The sequence below is a fragment of the Glandiceps talaboti genome, chromosome 6 (assembly GCF_964340395.1).
Source record: "Glandiceps talaboti chromosome 6, keGlaTala1.1, whole genome shotgun sequence".
In the NCBI taxonomy this organism is placed as follows: domain Eukaryota; kingdom Metazoa; phylum Hemichordata; class Enteropneusta; family Spengelidae; genus Glandiceps; species Glandiceps talaboti.
The window spans coordinates 20,920,745-20,943,723 of NC_135554.1; the positions used below are offsets into that span (position 1 = coordinate 20,920,745).

At 36.4% G+C, this 22,979-nt stretch overlaps 1 protein-coding gene across 1 annotated transcript; it reads right to left on the reverse strand.

Annotated features, from left to right (window-relative positions):
• Window positions 1–8,192: 8,192 nt before the first annotated feature.
• Window positions 8,193–15,290, reverse strand: LOC144436954 (uncharacterized). Its single transcript, XM_078125822.1, has 4 exons — window positions 15,148–15,290; window positions 11,936–12,220; window positions 9,087–9,306; window positions 8,193–8,271 (listed from the first exon to the last, which is right to left on the reverse strand). Exons 1-4 carry the CDS (start codon window positions 15,215–15,217, stop codon window positions 8,193–8,195), a joined length of 654 nt encoding a protein of 217 aa, XP_077981948.1. The 5' UTR covers window positions 15,218–15,290.
• Window positions 15,291–22,979: the final 7,689 nt, after the last annotated feature.

Below are 22,979 nucleotides of genomic sequence, written 5' to 3' on the forward strand. Positions count from 1 at the left end.
CCGTTTTGTTAAAATATCTTTGTTGATCTTTTGATGACTTCAAAATATTGCTCAAAAAGTCCAGGTTTTGCATACATGTACATACATATAAATATAAATATCAGGTACACATCTAAGTAATAACTTATGTAAAGAAATATTAGCTACCCTGGAAAACAGATATACATTTAATTTACATGATTTTCAAGTTACAAAACTATTTAATTGTGAAATACTACTACGGCAACCCAGCTATCGGCAAACTAAGATAGACACAAACTAAAACTATTGTTGCAAGATTTTGATATGAGCTATCAATGGACGTTTATGTAAATAGAGCTATTTCAAAATGTTCGACTGCTGGTGATGACTGCCAGACGGTCAATTCTGAAAGGACCGTTGCTAGATCGCATGCCGCTGTACAGGCTATCGCGAATGCAATTAATTACAACTGCAGAATGGAATTGACTGCGACCATAGACCCTACATGAGTAGGGTCAATGCAGCGACCTACCTAGAGTGAGCACACTGCCTCCAACAAAATATTAAGAAATAGTGCAATTACACCTCATTATACTATAGTAGGGATGGCATCTGGTATTGCAAGTTTCTGCAAGTGGCTGCACATTAAACCGTAGACCCTGCTACATGTAGACTGTACACACATGTAGGGTTTATGGTTCAGCCTCATTCCATATTTACACTGTCTTGATTACAGGGTGATTATATACATAAAACCAAGGCAGCACTATCACCCGCATGTGTAACTGACAACATGCAGCAACATGCAGTTTTAGTTTGTGTTCTATCTTAGTGTGACTATAGCAGAATTTCAAAAGTCATATTAACTATCCAACAGAAGATGATTGTCAGAAAAGTTATATGATTGACTAGCATCGTAGGATTAAATTCTACCCTTCTGACCATTCTGTTGTAAAAAAAAAAAATCTTAAAATTTAAGAGATACATCAGTCCTGTTTCTGTGAACATATTTTGTTTTTCACCAATTTCTGGATCTTGAAGCTGTAAAATTCTGTTGAAATAACTATGTTGAAAAATCATTTTTTTTTTTCCGTTCTTTTTGGAAATGTTTCTTGTCTGGACAGATAAAAATTTAGTTCTTATAGCCAAGACTTTCTACATATCTATTCTTTGGTTAGTAAAATCGTGATTTAAAGTAGAGAATCCATTCTCTTTCTAACAATGATTAAATCTTTGAAAATAAAGTGTTCTTCAATATATAATTACAATATTATATAACAATTGGCAAAATAAAGTGAATGTTAAATGAATTTATAGAGATATTTTTGCTGTTTCTCATAAACAGGACTTACTCTGATCTTTTACACTCTGACACCAAAATGTGAAAAGATACACTTCAACCAAAACAGAAAATATTATCTATACTGAGCTCAGGTGCTCTGTTATTTTCATCGTTTTTCAAAATTTCCAAAATGGCCGACTGAATCAAATTTTTTTTGGGAAGGTTACATGATGAGAAACTTGAAAATACAATTAATCATCCTTATTTCCTAACTAACTTATTACTAGCCTATGTTATAATAAGAGTGACAGCTGCTCACTTGCACAAATATCAAGAAGGAGACCACTTAAAGGGCCATAAAACCCACATCAGTAAATCCTATTATAGTAAGAATGGCCATATGGTAGCCTGCAAGATCCAGGCGTTGTCTAAGCTTATATATTATGCTCAACTCAGTGTGTAGCGCTGCGAGTGGCTACACAAGCGGACCAATGGCTGGACCTTTCAGACTAGCTATATGGATGAGGATTTGGAATTTATTTTGGATTTTTAATTTATAAAATAATTTTACCATGGATTCCTACTCGAAAAATCAACGTAAAACAACATAGATCAAGTCTATTTTTGTAACTTTACAAAAAAAAAGCTAAAATATGTGTAAAAGTTTGTTATTGTACATACAATAACAAACATTTGACACATCCATTAATCTTTTGTAATTTAGTGAGTTACAAATAAGGGCATGGCATATATTGTTTCACATTGATTTTTTAAGTAGGAAGCCACATGGTTTTGTAAATTAAAAATCCAAAATAAATTCCAAATCCTCATTCATATGGCCACTTAACATTTCCATGGATTGTCAAGTGTTATAAAATAAATTACAACCATTGCAGCTGTTAATTCCGATTTGGTTGCTAAACTAGACAAAGTTTTACTTTATCACTGACACGCCTTTGAAACTCTTCTTTGATGATGTCAACAAGAGAGGACTAATCAGCAACAAAAATACATTGTATCTCACATGTGGTGCATCCTGACAGGCACACAAAAAGTACTACACAGTATTTATTTATCAGAACTGGGTTTTTTTGGTTGATTGGTCAGTCAACTCTCATCAGCACAGCTTTCTCATCAACACCTCACATCAAGAGTTTTTCCAAGGCCAACAACTGGTAAACTGTTGCCATAATGTAAGCAAGTGGGAATTTTAGATCCACAATGGTTTGTACTAGACACTAGACTGCAAGATACGTCACATCATTCTGCCCTACCCCGTCATGGCGAAACGTACAGACTATGGTTGTACATTAGTTCTTATATTCAATCTGTATAATAGATAGGTCTGTCAGTTTAACATGTACATTTGTACTCTCAACAAATTTAACCACTTTGTGGCTTGCTCTTATTAGACTTTCATCTAAAATTTGCTCATTTAATAGTATACTTAGCTAATTGCTATTGTTAGATTGTTATTGAACAACCTTGTAGTTACATAATGTGTAATATACATGTACATTTGTACCATCAGTGCAATCCTATGCCTTGCAACATCTGGCAGTTGATGAGCACAGACAGACAGACAGATGAACACACAGTTAAAGACTTCATCACGTTTATAACTTATTCATAACAATACTATGTTACTGAAATACAAGAAATATAACATTCTATGCTTACCCAAAATATACCGTATCATGAATCAATTTGCATTTGTTAGTTATCAAAGACCGCTATGATATGCATATTTCACTATATCATAATGATGATTGTTTATGTACTCTGGATATTTAGGCCATACTTGTACAATAAGTATACCCCCCCCCCCCCCCCCCCCCCGTTATAGCCTGTAAAACACATTGTGACAATATAAGCTGTGTCTCTGTGATAGTCAATATAATCCAATGAATTTCACAATATGAACATTGTCTGTGATAGTCAATATAAACCAATGAATTTCATAATATGAACCTTGTCTTTGTGATTATATCCATGTGTATAACCATACACCCTAAATGAAAGTGCACCTGTCTATGTCTATGTGATGGTACACCTCATGGTATAAGCAATGTCTATGTGATGGTACACCTCATGGTATAAGCAATGTCTATGTGATGGTGAATATAACCATAGACAGTGGATGGTCTCCCCTCCACTGTCCATGATATAACCCACAGTATAAGCCTTGTATCTTTGATGGCTCATCTCACGATATAAACAATGTCTGTGATGGTACATTTCACGGTATAAGCTATGTCTATGTGATGGTACATCTCACGATATAAACAATGTCTATGTGATGGTACATCTCATGATATAAACAATGTCTATGTGATGGTACATCTCATGATATAAACAATGTCTATGTGATGGTACATCTCACGATATAAACAATGTCTATGTGATGGTACATCTCATGATATAAACAATGTCTATGTGATGGTACATCTCATGATATAAACAATGTCTATGTGATGGTACATCTCACGATATAAGCTATGTCTATGTGATGGTACATCTCACGGTATAAACAATGTCTATGTGATGATACATCTCATGATATAAACAATGTCTATGTGATGGTACATCTCATGATATAAACAATGTCTATGTGATGGTACATCTCACGATATAAACAATGTCTATGTGATGGTACATCTCACGATATAAGCTATGTCTATGTGATGGTACATCTCACGATATAAACAATGTCTATGTGATGGTACATCTCACGGTATAAGCTATGTCTATGTGATGGTACATCTCACGATATAAACAATGTCTATGTGATGGTACATCTCACGATATAAACAATGTCTATGTGATGGTACATCTCACGATATAAACAATGTCTATGTGATGGTACATCTCATGATATAAACAATGTCTATGTGATGGTACATCTCACGATATAAACAATGTCTATGTGATGGTACATCTCACGATATAAACAATGTCTATGTGATGGTACATCTCACGATATAAACAATGTCTATGTGATGGTACATCTCATGATATAAACAATGTCTATGTGATGATACATCTCACGATATAAACAATGTCTATGTGATGATACATCTCACGATATAAACAATGTCTATGTGATGATACATCTCATGATATAAACAATGTCTATGTGATGGTACATCTCATGATATAAACAATGTCTATGTGATGGTACATCTCATGATATAAACAATGTCTATGTGATGGTACATCTCACGATATAAACAATGTCTATGTGATGGTACATCTCACGATATAAACAATGTCTGTGATGATACATCTCACGATATAAACAATGTCTATGTGATGGTACATCTCACGATATAAACAATGTCTATGTGATGGTACATCTCACGATATAAACAATGTCTATGTGATGGTACATCTCACGATATAAACAATGTCTATGTGATGGTACATCTCATGATATAAACAATGTCTATGTGATGGTACATCTCACGATATAAACAATGTCTATGTGATGGTACATCTCACGATATAAACAATGTCTATGTGATGGTACATCTCACGATATAAACAATGTCTATGTGATGGTACATCTCATGATATAAACAATGTCTATGTGATGGTACATCTCACGATATAAACAATGTCTATGTGATGGTACATCTCACGATATAAACAATGTCTATGTGATGGTACATCTCATGATATAAACAATGTCTATGTGATGGTACATCTCACGATATAAACAATGTCTATGTGATGGTACATCTCACGATATAAACAATGTCTATGTGATGGTACATCTCACGATATAAACAATGTCTATGTGATGGTACATCTCATGATATAAACAATGTCTATGTGATGATACATCTCACGATATAAACAATGTCTATGTGATGATACATCTCACGATATAAACAATGTCTATGTGATGATACATCTCATGATATAAACAATGTCTATGTGATGGTACATCTCACGATATAAACAATGTCTATGTGATGGTACATCTCACGATATAAACAATGTCTGTGATGATACATCTCACGATATAAACAATGTCTATGTGATGATACATCTCATGATATAAACAATGTCTATGTGATGGTACATCTCACGATATAAACAATGTCTATGTGATGGTACATCTCACGATATAAACAATGTCTATGTGATGGTACATCTCATGATATAAACAATGTCTATGTGATGGTACATCTCATGATATAAACAATGTCTATGTGATGGTACATCTCATGGTATAAACAATGTCTATGTGATGATACATCTCATGATATAAACAATGTCTATGTGATGGTACATCTCACGATATAAACAATGTCTATGTGATGATACATCTCACGATATAAACAATGTCTATGTGATGATACATCTCACGATATAAACAATGTCTATGTGATGATACATCTCACGATATAAACAATGTCTATGTGATGGTACATCTCACGATATAAACAATGTCTATGTGATGGTACATTTCATGATATAAACAATGTCTATGTGATGGTACATCTCATGATATAAACAATGTCTATGTGATGGTACATCTCATGATATAAACAATGTCTATGTGATGGTACATCTCACGATATAAACAATGTCTATGTGATGGTACATTTCATGATATAAACAATGTCTGTGATGGTACATCTCACGATATAAACAATGTCTATGTGATGGTACATCTCATGATATAAACAATGTCTATGTGATGGTACATCTCACGATATAAACAATGTCTATGTGATGATACATCTCATGGTATAAACAATGTCTATGTGATGATACATCTCACGATATAAACAATGTCTATGTGATGGTACATTTCACGATATAAACAATGTCTAGGTGATGGTACATCTCACGGTATAAACAATGTCTATGTGATGGTACATCTCACAATATAAACAATGCCTATGTGATGGTACATCTCACGGTATAAACAATGTCTATGTGATGGCACATCTCACGATATAAACAATGTCTATGTGATGGTACATCTCACGATATAAACAATGTCTATGTGATGGTACATCTCACGATATAAACAATGTCTATGTGATGGTACATCTCACAATATAAACAATGTCTATGTGATGGTACATCTCACGATATAAACAATGTCTATGTGATGGTACATCTCACGATATAAACAATGTCTATGTGATGGTACATCTCACGATATAAACAATGTCTATGTGATGATACATCTCACGATATAAACAATGTCTGTGTGATGGTACATCTCACGATATAAGCTATGTCTATGTGATGGTACATCTCATGATATAAACAATGTCTATGTGATGATACATCTCATGATATAAACAATGTCTATGTGATGGTACATCTCACAGTATAAGCCATGTCTCTGCAATGGTCAATATAACCAAATGACTGTCACATGTCTCTCTGATCATATAAATAACCCTATACATAGGTCTTGTATCTCTGATGGTCAATATATATGCCAATACATCCCACAGTACATGTATATGCCTTGTATCTGTGATGGTACATGCGACGATATAACCCTTGCCTTAAGGCTTTCCATTTACAACACAGTATAAGCTTTGTCTATGCAATAGTAGGTACATCTCACAGTATATGCCTTGTCTCTGCAATGGTACATCTCACAGTATATGCCTTGTCTCTGCAATGGTACACCTCACAGTATAAGCCTTGTCTCTGCAATGGTACACCTCACAGTATATGCCTTGTCTCTGCAATGGTACACCTCACAGTATATGCCTTGTCTCTGCAATGGTACACCTCACAGTATAAGCCACATCTCTGCAATGGTACACCTCACAGTATAAGCCTTGTCTCTGCAATGGTACACCTCACAGTATATGCCTTGTTTCTGCAATGGTACACCTCACAGTATATGCCTTGTCTCTGCAATGGTACACCTCACAGTATAAGCCTTGTCTCTGCAATGGTACACCTCACAGTATATGCCTTGTCTCTGCAATGGTACACCTCACAGTATATGCCTTGTCTCTGCAATGGTACACCTCACAGTATATGCCTTGTCTCTGCAATGGTACACCTCACAGTATATGTCTTGTCTCTGCAATGGTACATCTCACAGTATATGCCTTGTCTCTGCAATGGTACACCTCACAGTATATGCCTTGTCTCTGTGTAATGGTACACCTCACAGTATAAGCCACATCTCTGCAATGGTACACCTCACAGTATAAGCCACATCTCTGCAATGGTAACACCTCACAGTATATGTCTTGTCTCTGCAATGGTACACCTCACAGTATAAGCCACATCTCTGCAATGGTACACCTCACAGTATAAGCCACATCTCTGCAATGGTACACCTCACAGTATATGCTTTGTCTCTGCAATGGTACACGTCACAGTATATGCCCTGTCTCTGTGTAATGGTACACCTTACAGTATAAGCCACATCTCTGTGACGGTCAATATAACCCAATTCAAGCCACAGTATAAGTCTTGTATTTTTAATGGTACACCTTGTCAGTGCATTGTTATGTCCTGTTTCTTTGCAACAAGACAAACATTTCAATTCTGATAAAATACAATGGAAACAATATTGCAAAATTTTGAGTTCATTAAGCAGAAACATTGATGGCTCTTTTAGTATTAAAAATGCACATACTTTACATTTCCTTTGTTTTAGTTCAGGAAGGCTTACCCTGTAGTTAACTATTTTCACAGTAATCCTGTGTTTTTCCTTCAAACAGTCAATAACACTATTAAAAATCACAATACAGTAACATGATTAGACAAAATATTTCAACTTAATGCTCATTATTATCCAAAAATCAAAAATCACAACCCCCTATAACCCCCTTCCCCATTTAGTACTGGTTTGGTTGATATTATTGTGAGAACTCTTTAGGATATAACAAGCTAGATTGAATACGTTGAATACGATGACTCTTTCTCTATGCATTAACCATCATCATAACTTCTATAACTGAGAGTCTGTTGATATGGAAGAAACTGGAAAGTTATCGGGAAAGTTTGCTAGGCCATCATCATCTCTTATCCTGCAACAAAACAAACAAATATTCCATTGATACATATTCAAACCATATGGTGTAAGAGTACTTTTAACATTCAATCCTGTTTTCCCAGACTAAGTTTCTTGTGTACTAACAAATATCCCCCCTCCCCAGGAGAAACAGGAATTTTTCTCCAGGAAATAAGATATTTTCACAAACTTTGGGTTCCGGTTAGTCATTTCATGATTTCCCATGACATAAATTTTGTACTATTATCAAGAAACATCAAATTGAAACTCTCTTTCACCTTCATTGTTCTCATAGTTGTCAAACACTGCCACATGGGATTTAGCAGACGTGCATATGTATTAGTTGAACAATGAATATTCATAACTCCTAAGTGCTTACTGCCTTCCAATAATTAGTCAGGTGAAAGTCAGTGACTACTGCTCCATGTCCTATGCATGCATTACTATAGATATGTCTTCAGAATAACTTGACCTTCTTGTTATATCTAACCCTCTAGCATGAGGTAAACGCTTTTACAGGTACTGAGATAGTGAGCTCCTAAGTGCTTATTACCTTCAAATAAATCAATCATCACAGTTTATGTCATGCTATTACATATGCAGGTTTGCTGACTTCCATAACACAATATGTGTCCATGGCAAAGGCCTCCAAGTTTCAACTCGGTGTTCCTTGGAATTGTGTATTAATATAATTTCAGACATGTGAAATCATGAAACGGGTCTTCAGGGTCAAAGGTTTATCGAAATGTCTTTATTTCTAGCAGTGGTGCTCCCTTTTTAAACCTCGCACTTCACCATTTTGAGACTCATCATATCAGTGATGGAACTTACCGCAAGAATCTACGTAATCTTCTCCACCTCTTGATTCTCGAATGTATGACGGCTCCAGCTATGATGATGATTCCGATGCCGACTGATCCTACTATGACCCCTAACACTAGGTCTGTTATGTTCATTTTATAGCTATGATCTACAGAGACTTCCTGGTTGTCATTGTATGGTGCCGTTGAGTCACTGTCATTGGAACACATTGTAACGTTAATCTTTACCCCTGAAAAAAAAATGAACGATGAGTAAACTGTAATTCAAAACAAACTTTTAATTAAAAAAAAAAAAAAATGATAAGTTACAACAATCCAATAATTATACTAGGATCACAACAATTAAATGTATACACTAAGTTTCCAATAATGATAAACTTACAGATCAGTTAGAAGTACACACCTGGTTAGGTTTCTGAGCAGCTATTAGTAATATCTCCATACAACTCTAATTTTATTTTAAGCTCATTTACCGGAAACAATTTATATACCAGAATGGAAATTGGATTCACATCCACAAGGAATTTTTTTTAGTAACTTAACCACAGGTAATAATGGCAAATCCATCACAGAAGTTGTTAATATATGTTAACTTACAAAAGTGATGTGTTACACTGAAGTCAACATTTTTCATCCATAGAAATAAAGTTGGGCCAAAGTGTGAAAAAGGGCATGCGTAAATAATTTTGAGGCTGAAATAAGTAAATTCACAGTGTAGATACTGACAAAATCTTTGAAGGTATTCATTTCAACAACCCTATAATTTGAAATTATTGAAATATTTGTATGCACTAAGAATATGATGTCACCTACACATGCAAAGTAAACAAAGCATCGAATGTAACGCCCCAGATATTAATGTAACTAGGTCAAACTTGTTTGTGTCTAAAGTATCTATAAATAGAACTACAGCTGTGAGTTTGGATTGCAATGCAATGATTTAGGAGAACTTCTCTTGGACCATGAAACCATGCAGTCCAGTAAAAACGTACAAGTAACACTTATTTAAATTCACCAACTAGGTAGTCTTGGTTACCTACACACTCTCATCATTGGGGTTCTCGCTTATGGCTAACTTAGCCCAGGGAGTCTGGGAAAATAATATTCAAATTTTATGTGACTGCTGCTTTCAGTTAAGATGAATGCATCATGGGAAAAGTGCACTGCCAAGAATGGGACACTGAGTGTAATCTCAGGCATTTCAAGCACCTGTGTCACATGTTTGGCAGTCTAATGCAACAGATACCTATTAATTTCAAATAATATAATTTTACAAACTCAATATTATCTATGGCCTTATTTGCATGATTCATGCTTCCTAACTGAAAGTGGAACTCACACAAAGTTTGGAAACTATTTTCCTATAGACTCTCTGCCAGACTCTGGACAGTGGTAGTCATGTGCGAAAGCCACCAGCGACGAGAGGCTGGATAACCAAGACTACCCAAAGGGGTGACAACCTTTGGATCTTCCTGTAAGACTACACTGCTGCAATTTTGGAGAGAGTCATGTCTTGTGAGGACACCCTAAATTTGGAAAATAGAGGCTTAAATTCTTTATCACCAATGACGGCAATCATGGCACTACATGAAGCAGTCAACAAAATATGAAGAACCTCATTTCATCATAAAAATCAGAAAATGAAAAAAATACAGTAGCATTGAACTAGTCAAAGAATGCCATCGACTTTTTCTTGAAATCTTGAGGAAACCTATTTGGAATGATGGCTATAGATGGGAAAGAAAAATTGAGCAAAAGTGTGACCACATGATTGAGCTCCTTCCAGTAGTTTGTATTTCCTGCAACTGAACACATTAGCCATAATGCCCTTTAAATACCTCAGTCATGTGTTTAAACACAGACCCTCCCCTGGATGGAGGGTCTATGGTTTAAACAACTCTGGCCCTCACACTATTGGTCATTACATCAGTTTCTGAACAGTGCTCCTAGTGGTCATACTGTAAATTTCTTTTATCTTTCTTATGACAGGACTAAGACATATTTAGTACATACTTGTGCTAGATGTTGAAGGAGAGCCCCATAGGTAGCCTATTCTACACGTATAGGTATACCCACCATACAATGAAATTTGCAAAATGTTACTGACTGAAATATTGACTGACCAAGAGTTGTAGTAAACCCATCTAGCAACACATCCAGCAATGCACCTGGTGACTCAATAGGCAGCTAATGACACAAGTGGTTAGACAAGTATCCGGCAATATACCTGGTGACATGGCAGGCAACCAATGATAAGAGCTCAGACAAGCATCCAGCAATGCACCTGGTGAAGCAGCAGGCAACCAATGACAACAGCTTAGACAAGCATCCAGCAATGCACATGCAGCAGGCAACCAATGACAAGAGCTCAAACAAGCATCCAGCAATGCACCTGGTGATGTGACAGGCAACCAATGACAAGAGCTCAGACAAGCATCCAGCAATGCACCTGGTGATACAGCAGGCAACCAATGACAACAGCTTAGACAAGCATCCAGCAATGCACCTGGTGATGCAGCAGGCAACCAATGACAACAGCTTAGACAAGCATCCAGCAATGTACCTTGTGACGTGGCAGGCAACCAATGACAAGAGATTAGACATAGTTTCCAGCAATGCACCTATGGCAATGCAATAGGCAAGCGATGACAAGATGATACACAAACTACCAAGCATGTCACACCACATAGGTTGGTGGTGCATGCACACAGATGGATGTCACAGCATCATCTGACATAACATCACACATCAAAAGACCAGTTTATAAAATAATTCATCATAGGAACCAAACAGGCAGCAAGGCCTCAATTGAGTGATATGAGGGAAACACTGTTTAGCCATTCATTCCATATTACATACCTGTTTGGAATATCATTTCTTTGGCCTTCAGATGTAAACCATCTTCTGTTGTACATGAAGCACTAATTTTATACGAGATACCTGGTTTGACACTGGGGTGCATAAAGTTGAACCCTGAACTAGGTCTGTTACCATGATGCATTGTGTAGCTTTCTGTGCCATCAGCACGTCCATAACTAAAGTCACATGTTGTAATGTCTGGAGGAAGTGGTGAGTCCCATGTTATGAGGGTAGCTGACAGTTTCACATTCTTTATACAAACTATCACCTGATCTTGATTTGAGCCTACAAAACAAAATAATAAACTATATCAGCCTGGTTTTATTACAATATCATTTTTTGATCAATTCATACAAAATAAATATCAAAAATTCACACATTCACATTTTTGTCTTTCTCAAGATTCTATAACATAATACTGGAAAAAGGGAAATACATTTCTTGTATTTTAATAGCTACCAACTCACTTTAAATAAAAGAAAACAATCTTTACACTAACTTCCATTTAAACCAGCAAGGGGTTTTGGAGATATTGATGACACAGACAACGGATGGGCAGGCAGACAGACAGACAGACAGACAGACAGACAGACAGACAGACAGACAGACAGACAGACAGACAGACAGACAAACAAACAGATGTGTGGTACATGTATTTCTTGAGCTCCCACTTCAAGTGTTGAAAATGCAAGATTTGGATTGCCACAACAAGGGATTTTACATCTCATTGTAGATCTCGTGAGATATTCAAATATGCCTAGCAACAACGGTTGTTAAACCTGTGATCATGGTCAAACTTTCGTCATGGCCATGTGCGATGATGTTGAGAACATAGTTTTGCTGAGCACCTCAAGTGGTTGCTATGGATACAATGGCTCACGTGTGTGATTGTGAGATCTGCTGCGAGACGGAAAACAGCTTAGTGGTTGTTATAATGACTGTCAGACTAATCTAATAAAAATTACTGAATTCATAATTTCAATATGTCACTTTTTCTACTCAATTCCCGGTAATATCTCTATGCTGATAATAATTGGTATGTGTTTAAATTCCTATATACAGCAATTCCTGTCCAGACATGTCCATATAATCTAATTGCATTCTTATGGATTATTACTAGGGTATAGTTGTTTGAGTTTGAAAAGTTACAAAAATAGTAGCTGTTGTTTATGAATGAGTTATTTCAGTAGTTTTTCAGGCGTTATGTGTAATCAGAATCACCTCAAAAGGATAATTAAATATATCCAATAAATGTGTCTGGAATTTATTGGCTCATCCAAGAGATATTTTTCTATTAATCAAAATAGGATTGTGAAATTTATCTGCTCAGTTTTGATGCTATAAACCTTAGATAAAGATAATGAAATTCAACATACTTTTTAAAATGCACTATATGTACATTATGTATATATGTATATGTCTGTGTCTGTCTGTGTCTGTGTCTGTGTCTTTGTCTGTTTGTCTGTCTTTGTCTGTGTCTGTGTCTTTGTCTGTTTGTGTGTCTGTCTGTATGTCTGTAATGGCTGACTAAATCAGTTACTTTTGTTTGCTTACTTACAGCCCATTTCAAGTTACTGTTCACCGGCTGTGTAACAGTGTTTGATACAACCATGCAGAAACCAATAAGAGACTGCATATTTTACACTACTAAGATAGCAAGGTTGCAATTGTTGCTACATTTTGTCAGTGGCAAATAAAACCATTTATAACTTATAAGCATACTGCAAGTAGACACAGACATGCAGGTGCCAATGTTTTGACGTCTACATATGATGTCTGCATGGTGGTACTTTAGTTCATTTCAATTAGACAAAATGTGGCAAGAAACTGTATTCACTCAATCTTGTTATCTTCAAGTGTACATGTAGCATGTGCAGGATCTTATTGGTTTCTGTGTGGTTGTGACAAACAAAGTCGATGAAAAGTAACTTGAAAAAGGCTGTAAATTTTTTTCAAAGTTTTTTTTTTCTGATGAGTAGCAGAGGTTCTGCATTTGCTATTATGGCACATCAAAAAATATGCTACAGCATCTTGAAAACCAACTCATTTTCCTTTTTTGTGTAGCTTAGATACTGATACCAATTTTTAGACATCACAGAACAGAATGAATGATACACTACGGTGACACAGGCTCAAGGTTGGGCCTTCCTCTCTCTCTGACCATTCTGCAATCTTCACAAAACACAGGAAATCTAACTTGAAAACAAAGAGTTGGGTGTCTGAATTGGACCCATCAATGTATATACTGATACTAATACTATAGAACAGGGCTGCTCTGTCTGCAAGAGTTATAGTGTTGTTGACCTCTCACTTTTTACTTCAATTCTCGCCCATGGTGAATAGGGATTATCAAATGGCAACAAGTTGGACTGTAGTGTGCATACACATACGTCACCTATTCTATTGGAGATCCCCTCAGGGTAGACTGTTTGCAGGATAAACTATAGGGACTGATTTTGACTAGTTTTCACATGATTAAATAATTTAAAATATCAAAGTTCTCCCACGCAGTACATGTATTTGCCGAGATTGTTTCTCAAGGTTTCCATAAACTATGATATATCAATATCACACAGCTGGAGAGAGCAACACTTTATCTGTTTAACCTTTGACCACACTAAACTTTCGTTGGATCTTGGATATTGTTTTGCACAATACAGACAGCATATGAAGCAAGACTTTTCATTGGAGACGATATGCATAAACAATCTCGAACAATAGAAAGTAGAATGCCATCAATAATTTAGTAGACCCACACTCTGTGCATACGCAGTATTATTACGTTGTACAGTATGTCAGACCGAAATTTGATCCTTGAATATTTTAAGTATCAAATTTTGCGGAATCACACATTTGACTGGGGAAACACTGTCTATATGTACATGTTTTACCGTAATATTGACACATGCTAATATGCGAACATGGCATTATCATACCCCGTTTGTCAAGATGGGTGTCGTACACAATGCCATTGTCGTTAACTTCAAAAGTAGAGACAACTTCTGTCTCCGTGAGTGTGCTGGTATGAGTGTGAGTTTGATGTATTTACCCTTTAAACTGCCATATTTTGTGATATATCGAACCCAGGAGGACAGAGATCTCCACTCTGAACGTACCCAACTGAAGACACAGCCTTCCATTTCAAATGGCACCAATGCCATGTTCAGGTTGCAACACCGAGCATACCACATGCACTCGATTTGTGCACTTACCTTCACCGAATTCATCCGATTTTGAAGGAAAAATTAAAGCAAGTAGGAAGACTATTGCAAAAAAATCCATACTGTCGCTGCAATGTCAGCGATTTAGGATACATTCAGGCCATAAGTCTATCACTGACGAGGACAAAGTAGTTGTCTACCTCCACTGCCATCTTGAAAATTGCCCCCTTCGTTGGGATAATTGTATTACTTTGTTTTTATTCCAAACACATCATAGCCTCGGGTCTAGTCTCTCTTTCAAGGAGATTTTAAACTTTTAGTTTTGTACAACTATTTTCAAAAAATATAATATAATTTGGGGAGAAACGAGGGCATCACAAGAAAGAATAGACAGATTGGGGCCGGGGGTGGCACGAAGCCTTGAAGCCGATGTAGGCCTACGGTTGAGTATAAAGCTTATGTTTACGTAAAATAAAGAAAAAAACAAACTCTTTTGAATCTGTACTCTTGATTGTATGCATAGCTACAGAGTTCATACATTATGATTATTCAAACCATTTCCCAATTGTAGGTCTTTTCCAAAAGTAGAGACGATTCTCCTTGAGTGTGCTGATATGAGTGGGGCTTTGTTGTTGCTGACTTAGTGTTGCAGACTGAACATGTATAGCCCAGGTAAGATGGTATTGGAAATAATATGTAGTTTGTTTTGGTTGTGAGTTTTATCCTCATTATGCTTCTAACACCAAATAGATATACTTGCCTACAGCAGCGGAGGCCGGAAGGGTCTCACGTGATACCCATGTGACCGTTTCGCGATAGAGCATACGCTGATCAGAGGCTGGCCTACACCACTCCCATATCTTTACACGCATTCTAATTTCTACACAAACAGCAGGCAATGGTAGTAATACCTTCAAAAACTAGATTCCTAAACGAACGATAACTCTACTATTACTATATAAAATGGAGTCAAGTATCAATTTCTACATTACAACAGACAATGGGTCGGGTTTACTCTTTTATAGGTAACAGGGCATCGTGTTTCTAATTTTTGAACCAAACAAGGAATATGTTCATACCGGTGACTGAACGCATGTAAAACTGTTGACTGCTAAAATAAAACCAGTAATCTTACCCACTCACTGTGTACCACAAATAAGGATTTCAGCGGGCCAAATCTGCATATCTCGACTACTAGCTTGCAATTATTTGTGCACAACTAATTACAATTCAATCAATCAATCAATCAATCAATCAATCAATCAATCAATCAATCAATCAATCAATCAATCAATCAATCAATCAATCAATCAGGCGAGCTATGTATGTATGTATGTATGTATGTATGTATGTATGTATGTATGTATGTATGTATGTATGTATGTATGTATGTATGTATGTATGTATGTATGTATGTATGTATGTATCTATCTATCTGTTAGACTATAAATCAATCATTCAGACACTATAAACCAACACTTCATTCAACATTCTATCAAGTTTATCCTAATCGCCATGGTAACGTTTCTTTCAAAGTTTGACTGTAGACAGTAATGATAATAACCTATAGAGTATAAAATTTAACTCCACAAGAAAAACGAAATATACTCATGAAAAAAATTCAAATTACAAAGGGTTAGATATAAAGCATAATTTTTATCAGGGGTGTTGAAGATTAATTATAGTAGACAGCAGGTTGGTTGAATAGCGCATACTACATGTTAGTAGAATGAGAGATTGTTCTAAAGATCTAGCGCCTATGGACTGGACGCCGCAACAGAAGCAACCAGAGCACAACAAAGTGTTTTTATGTGCGACTTTATAGTTAACCGATCTTAACTTTTAAGGTCTACTTCAGGGACTATTTTTACGACTTATCACTCCAATATTTGCTAGTTTGACGGACTCTACGATGACCGGCAGACGCCAGGTTTCGATTTGGAACATAATATATGCGACGTATAGTAATGGCACTGAGTTCTGCAATGTAATAAATCACCGTGTTGTAGTTTATACAATTTCCATTTACTCTACCCAAATTCCTAGACGATTCGGTTCAAATCCAAGAAGCAAATTGACGGTGACTCTGAGTCTGATTCAGTTTATTAACTGTAGTGTGTCGTTTTACTCTCTTCGTCACATAGGTGTATTTTATCGTCTTTACCAAACAAACACACACTCGTTCGATTGCAATGAGTAAATTACTGCCCGTGTCATCATTAAATCGGGTCGATATTGTAACCAACTCGTAAAACACTATAATAGCTTGTCCTTGCGTAAGTCAACCAGACACAGCAGGTATGTTTTATGTTCATCCACGCCCATTCTTTGTTTTTCAGATTACCATGGTAACGGTATAACGATGTAGTGATTAATTGTTTATTACCCGACTCGTCTTTGTTTAAACCAACAAAATCACTACCTGTGGGCATTATTTAAAACTTTATAAGATATAAATCATTCACTCGGACAAATCTTGGCATCACAGACTTTAAATTTCGGCCTATAGTAAAATCGACGGAAGACAGGAAACAGGATTATGAAACCTTCGTTTTGATTGGCTGAAAGTGGCGCGTAGAATATACATATAGAATGACTGTTTTTTTTTATACTTTACAGGTGCTAAGACGAGCAAGATATTCTGCAACTGCCAGTATATCAAAACAATTAAATTGTACAAACTGTATTGCAACAATCCGCCGCTGATGAATGAGCAAGAAGAGGAAAATATGGAATCCAATAATGAGAAATAGGAGAAGGTTTCTCAAAACTCTCCGTTGAGATTTTTGAGTTGTAACCGATTACGAACAGAGATCCTACGTTCAGTGAACAGAGTGTGTATAGGGTGAACACAAAAATTATTAAAAGTGATTAAACAAAGATGAATATAGGTGGGAAAAGTCTAATATAGGTGCGAAAATACAGAATGCTTCTAGTAAGTAAATGGTATGTCAAAGCTACAGCATCAGTCTCGACTAACAGGTTGGGGCTTGGTGTAGGGTCTATGGTTGGGGGAGACAAGATACGTTTGAGTTGGTTGGTTGGTTGGTTGTTTGGTTGGGTGGTTAATTGGTTGGTTGGCTAGCTGAAAGGAAATTCGACAGGTTTCGATTTTTACAAACAAATTTCACACAAATCTGCCCAGTAGTTTTTGAGTTCAAGGTTTTTGACCAAAAATGACATTTTTACCTCAAATTACATACCTGTGATGCGATCATTTTGCTTTGAACAATTTTCCAACTAGACATCAAAAGTAATGTGCCCACAAAATACCAAGGCACTCGGTCTGGCGGTTTTTGAGTTTAAGTCGTACACACACACACACACACACACACACACACACACACACACACACGGACGGACAGACAGTCAGACAGACAGACAGACATACAGACAGACAGACAGACAGACACCGCACCATGCCTATGGCACTACTGAACCTTATCAGTTAGTTCAGTTGTGCAAAATATGAATAACAAACTAAAAACATTTGACGAATATGAGTTTATAAAAAAATCTCTCGAGGGACTGGTACCAGTCTTCATCTATATACGAAAGTAGAAAGAATTTTACATCGCAATTGATTCTTTGGAATACAATTAATAATAATGTGACAGAAGAACTGTGGGTGGAGTCAAATTAAATAATATGTCAATAGGCTATATGCCTTATAAATAGTCTTAATAACTTGCTTGCTTTGACCTTCACAATATTTTAAGTGGAGATACCCTCTATTGTCCAGCTCTTTGAGGAACGCAATAGGCGAGCAGGGAATGACTAGTATCCCATTAAAGAGACAATACGGTAATCAAATTCTTTTATAAAGACAAAACATGGGAGAGGGTGACAAACACACTGGCCTCTACACGTCATGAAACAATTGAAAACCTGCATCGTGTGTCGTAATTGACGGGCCTTCATTGTAGTGGCGTGGCATCGTAACAGATGTAATTCTGACGTGAAGCAAGGATACGTTATCGACTGCTTGTTGAATCTCCATAGCACCGGTCTACTAAACATATGGACTGGTAACGTGTACGCGATCGTGCAGGTGTTTTGAGGAAGCAACAACACTTAAACAAGAAAATCTCATCACATCCCGGTCAAGTCTGGTGGGATTTCTGTAGAGGCTGAATTCATGAAACCAATGCGTGGGAGTTGCTAGAACTGTTTTCGTGGTTGGTATTACACTGCACAGTAACTTTTGGTTTGTAGAACCTCGGGTCGTGACATCTCTGGCAACAGTGAAGGGAAAAATGGCATCACTTACAGCACATGGCCCAATGAGGGACAAAACACATACACAGTCTGAAAAGCCAGCGACTGACCAATTCATGACGCCTCGGGCAAGTATACGAAAGGGTTCATTGATTGGGGATAACCTAAAGACATCACCTCATCAGAAAAGAAGAGCGTCAAACGTGTCTACAGGCAGTATCGATGGCACTGGACAAGCATGGCGAAGATCTTCCGTAACCGGGGGTCGTCGATTGTCCAGAGGAATGGCACAGCGCGGGGTGTCACTCAGCAAAATAACACAGAGCCAACAGAGCAACCATCGTCCCCAGATCAAATATGAAAACACATTCAAGATGAAACCGGACAAAGAGACAAAGTTTGATGTTCCTAAGGTCAAACGTATAATGAAAAGTCTGATGGAGTTGATGCTGGCAGACACGAGATACAATCCAGTGTCAGCAAAAGTCGCCTCGAATCAACTGACAGAAAAGATAAGGCAGAGTGTGAAAGAGTTGGGCTACACACGATACAAGATAATATGTCATGTCATCATTGGTGAAATAAAGAACCAGGGTATACAACATGTTAGCCGATGTGTTTGGGATTCATCAACTGACAATTACGTGTCGGAAACTTTTCGAAATACTTCTTTGTTTGCAACGGCGTCGGTCTATGGCATTTATTTCGAATGAACAACTCTCTTAAAAAGGAATTACCGTTACCGTCTCTATTTAGTAAGCTTATCACGACATTGTTAGTTTTTTTTTGCATATAAGGTAACGTTGACTCAGTAGTGTTGGACGGAAGCTAAAATGAGATAATGAAAATGGGTGCAACTTCATCAACTCCATACCAGACATAATCTTTACGCCATCGTGAACGAGATGTGGGCATGTACTTTTTTTCTTCATTTTTGTAAATTGCGCCACTTTTAAACCAAAAATGTTGATGTCAATTGACGTAAAATTATTATTTATTTGATTCCAATCGAAAATAAGCTTGTGGTGTGGGAACAATTTGTATGAAAGTGATAATTTTTATCCAACCGACATCGACGGGAAAGTGACAGGAACAGTAGTGGTGGTACTATAATATAGTTGGGATAGTTGATCGGTAACGTAGACAGTAAGTAGCTACAGTAAAATGTATATACAACGCATGTGAATAACCATTGCAATGAACACACACCTACCTTTAAGGAAAACAAATTTACATTTTCAGTGTCAACATTTGGGTTTGAAGCATCTACAAAGAGGCAAAAATTACCCTTTATCTGTTCAGTCGGTCGGCATTGATAGGACTATTATATTACTTCCATTGTTCAAGAGGTGACGTTTTGACGTTAGATGGTTGGACTGTTAAATGCTTTCTCACCTTTTGAAAAGAGAAGCAAATTTCGTCGTATGGCTATAAAAATGCATGAATTATAAAAACACCTTTGACTCTTTGGTGATCTTTGAATTGTGATGAATAGACAGACTTGTTTGAGCACGAGTGTGCGAAGGCTGTAACTGGCTAAAAGAGCACCTATTGAGATTCATTGTTTTAGCTTTTGTTGCACCTTTATTTAGGATTTGCCGAATGTACACGAACACTTAAATTTGACCAATCTTGAAAACCTTCAAGTTCATGGTGTACTACTTTAGGAAGGCAGGAATCAATACTTTTGAGAATATGACAGGGTCTTTTCCTAAACACGATTGCATTTTTCGATGAATTTCAAAGATGACGAGATGTGTATTAAACCAATGCCAACGTCGTAAAGCCTCTTCAGAACACCACCCAAACAATGTACCCGCCATACTTCGTTGCGTCAGCAAAAATATGTGCTCTGGCTTACGAGAATGACCAAGACTTGAAAAGGGTGATACGAGGTTTAGAGTCTAGCTGTTTGATTTTCATTAAGAGATACGGTTACATATCAACTTTCTTCTTTTAAGTGATCGTGATTTATCAATTACTTAGTTCTCCGAGCGTCTATATACTGTATGTATAGTTATTTTTTCATCAACGATGTTATTCTTGTAAGATGAATAAATTTTCTTATATTATCCTATAATATTCATACTTAATGTGTGTATTGTCTGTATATATGTATACATACATGAAGAAGAATGAAGGTCAGAACATTTCACTTTGATTTCAGAGAAACTAATTCCGAGTCTTACGAGAGTTATTAAACTACTGTAACGGAAGAAAAGGAATGCGAGAACCAACAGTTATAAAACTACGCCCCAAAAACAATGCTGTACATACAAATATTGTGAAAAATATTACATCATCAAAAAAAATGATATACATTTTGATTTCCAGTCTTTGAACATAGTTTGATCAGAGTGCAAATACCCCCCCCCGAAAAAACAAGGAAAAAAAGAAATAAAAAAAAAGAGTTTCAAACGGCAGAGATTAATGGGTTAGCATACGAGTTGCTTTTGACCACAAACACATTTTTAAGTACTAGTAATTGAATTTTATGATGTGGATTAAGCCCTTGTCACAATGGTATGTTCATTAGAGTGGTTGATATGGTAATTTGAAAAAAAGTCCTGTAATTAAATTTCACCTTAATGATGTTCCTTATTGTTTAGTTGTGTTGTTCTCACTTTCCATGTTATGAGAAGACTCTAAGGGCCAAGCTCATTGATTCAATGCCGACTAGTAGTCGAACTTCTGTCAGAGACTTGAAATATTATCGGCAGAGAATTCAGCAGAAATGTAAAACTTCATAAATGTACTTGTGGTGAATGATATAAAGTGTTTGGAAAGCCTATGATACAAGATTGTGTCAGAGTTTCATTGTTGAACTCTTTTACATCCAGACATTATGGCCAACTGTCATTCACCAGATACAGATCAGGTAGAATTAAATGTTTATCACAATGTGGGACGTTAAAAGGGTATAGTTGCTAGGTAACCACACTGGCTTCAGTAATTACAACAACACAAGTAAAAAGCCTTCTAAGGACATAGTACCCAACTGGTGTGTTATAAGGCAAAATTATAGCAAATTTGAATGGTGTCTCTAGATACAAAACTTCATAATTTATTGACCAATTTGTTACTTACTTTACCTTGAATATGAAGGTCAAAGTCAAAGGTTAAGGTATAAAAAGAAAGCTCACCTTTGCTTATGTGGGTATCGACATTTAATGTTCCAAATACTGAGGCCAATGCATCACTGTCAGAAAAAAAGTAGATTCATTTCAAGTAAGAAATACCATGGTTTATTCACCAAACATATGAAAAATCACAAAGTTTCATCTTGGATTAACCTTCTGAAAGACATAGCCTCATACTCCACGGTCTGTAAAATATGCTATTTTAGGAGCATCCTCTAATCTGTATTCAGGCATGGATTATATTTTGTCATATTAAAAAAAATCTTCTGAATTATTTATTTATTTATTATTAATTGTGTGCATATACACAACCCATAACATGCAATATAATAGTCAGCATGCACAGTGCACATTCTATACAGAATGCATGCTACTCACTGAACATTTGAATACATAAATATAATCTAACATCTGTATTATAATCTTGACTTCATCAACTTAGCTTGCATGTGGTATAAACATGTTTGAAGCATGCAATGAATACCAGGCATCAGATATGTTATATAAATGTGTTTCTTTTCTTCC

Excerpts from the sequence above, each read along its gene's own strand:
- LOC144436954 (XM_078125822.1), bottom strand. The coding sequence starts at position 15,217 with ATGGATTTTTTTGCAATAGTCTTCCTACTTGCTTTAATTTTTCCTTCA. Across the intron at positions 12,221-15,147 it reads ATCGGATGAATTCGGTGAAG|GCTCAAATCAAGATCAGGTG; the intron begins GTAAGTGCACAA and ends TTTGTTTTGTAG. Across the intron at positions 9,307-11,935 it reads AGAAATGATATTCCAAACAG|GGGTAAAGATTAACGTTACA; the intron begins GTATGTAATATG and ends TTTTTTTTTCAG.